General features: G+C 56.8%; 1 protein-coding gene across 1 annotated transcript in view; it reads left to right on the top strand.

Moving 5' to 3' along the window:
- Window positions 1-228: 228 nt before the first annotated feature.
- ZNF623 (zinc finger protein 623) overlaps window positions 229-1,618 on the top strand; it is a gene marked incomplete at its 5' end in the record, with an annotated part of 28,466 nt that continues 27,076 nt past the window's right edge. The window contains one exon of the mRNA XM_027908649.1: window positions 229-713. Within this exon, the coding sequence (XP_027764450.1) occupies window positions 229-713 (485 nt within the window). The remainder of the gene's footprint in view (window positions 714-1,618) is intronic.

Below are 1,618 nucleotides of genomic sequence, written 5' to 3' on the forward strand. Positions count from 1 at the left end.
GACAAATCCCCCCGGCAGAGCCTGGTGGGAGAGGCCGTTTTGAAGGGCTCCCCGGCGCAGGAAGGCAGCGGGGAGGAAAAGGCCCGGAGATGCCCCCAGAGGAGGGGCTGCAAAGCCAGCCCAGGGAGCTGTGAGGAGGAAAGAGCCGTCCTGTGCCGGGAAGGCGGCCGGAGCTTGAGCCGGAGCTCCAAGCTGGTGGTCCCTGAGCAGCCTCCCAGCAGGGAGAAGCCCTTCAGGTGCTTGGAATGTGGGAAGAGCTTCAGGCTGAGCACCCACCTCCTCACCCACCAGCACATCCACACTGGGGAACGGCCCTACACATGTAGGGAATGTGGGAAAAGCTTCAGGCAGAGCTCCAACCTGATCCGACACCAGCACATCCACACTGGGGAACGGCCCTACCAGTGTGGTGAATGTGGGAAGAGCTTCATGCAGAGTGCCCACCTCCACACCCACCAGCGCATCCACACTGGGGAACGGCCCTACAAGTGCTTGCAATGTGGGAAGAGGTTTCAGAGCAGCTCCAATCTCCTCCTGCATGAGCGGATACACACAGAGGAGAGGCCCTTCCGCTGCACCGACTGCGGGAAGGGCTTCAAACACAACTCCCACCTCATCAGGCACCGGCGCATCCACACCGGGGAGAGGCCCTACAAGTGTGGGGAGTGTGGGAAAAGCTTCACCTGGAGCTGTTCCCTGACCCAACACCAACGGACCCACCAGTAAGAAAAGCCCTCCGAGTGCCCCAACTGCGGGAAGAGCTTCGACCGCTGCTCCCACCCCGAATGACCCCCCTGATGGTGAGGCAACCCCTGGAGTCCAGTGACTGTCAGTCCATCCCTTTCTACCAGAAAGGGCCAGTCCCCTTTGCCAGGGGCAGGTTGTGCCAACAGAACCCTTCTTGGGGGGTGTGTGGAGATTCCTGCCTTGGCTGGGGACCCCCCAAGGTCAGTGCTGGAGGTTGAGAGCAGAGATCTCCCCACGAGCGTTGGTCTGGAGGAGTTCCATTCCTCTCTAATTCATAATTCTTGCTTTGGTGCCAACTTGAGTAGAATTGCTTCAACAATGGCTTTAGTGTAGAGCACTGTCCTATCTTATGCTGTCCTACTGGTAGTTTTAGTGTTTCTATTGTGCAGTAAAGCATTGTGATGACGATCTTTTGTCTGGTCATTTGTAACCCTAAAGAATTCATTTCTATCACTAGATGTGATTTACCGTGATTAAAACCTGGGGGACAAAAGTGGTTCAGTCCCACCTCTGTAATTCCTCTAAACTGAACCTGTTGGCATAACCGAAGGCTGAGATTGGATCCAGCAGCCCTCAGCACCCCACAGTAAGGTGGGAGCTCAAGGTACCACCTCCTTTACCACCCCCTTGTGCCCAAAGACCCTCATGGGACTGTCAGACCTGCCAGACGACCCCCCTTTTCCACCGTTTTCCCTGTTCTTTCCACTTTTCCATGGTCCCCTCAATCCACAGTCCCCTCAGGATCACTCTGGGCATCCCAACCCCCACATTTTTCCCCTCCTCTCCCATGACTTCCACATCATCCCCCCAGTCCCCAGCCCCCTCATGGTCAATTTGGGGGTTCCTCCCTGCCCTTTCCCCACTCTTCTCA

Source organism: Empidonax traillii, unplaced genomic scaffold, assembly GCF_003031625.1.
Source record: "Empidonax traillii isolate 1590-97213 ecotype Southwest subspecies unplaced genomic scaffold, ASM303162v1 scaffold1778:size112335, whole genome shotgun sequence".
NCBI lineage: Eukaryota > Metazoa > Chordata > Aves > Passeriformes > Tyrannidae > Empidonax > Empidonax traillii.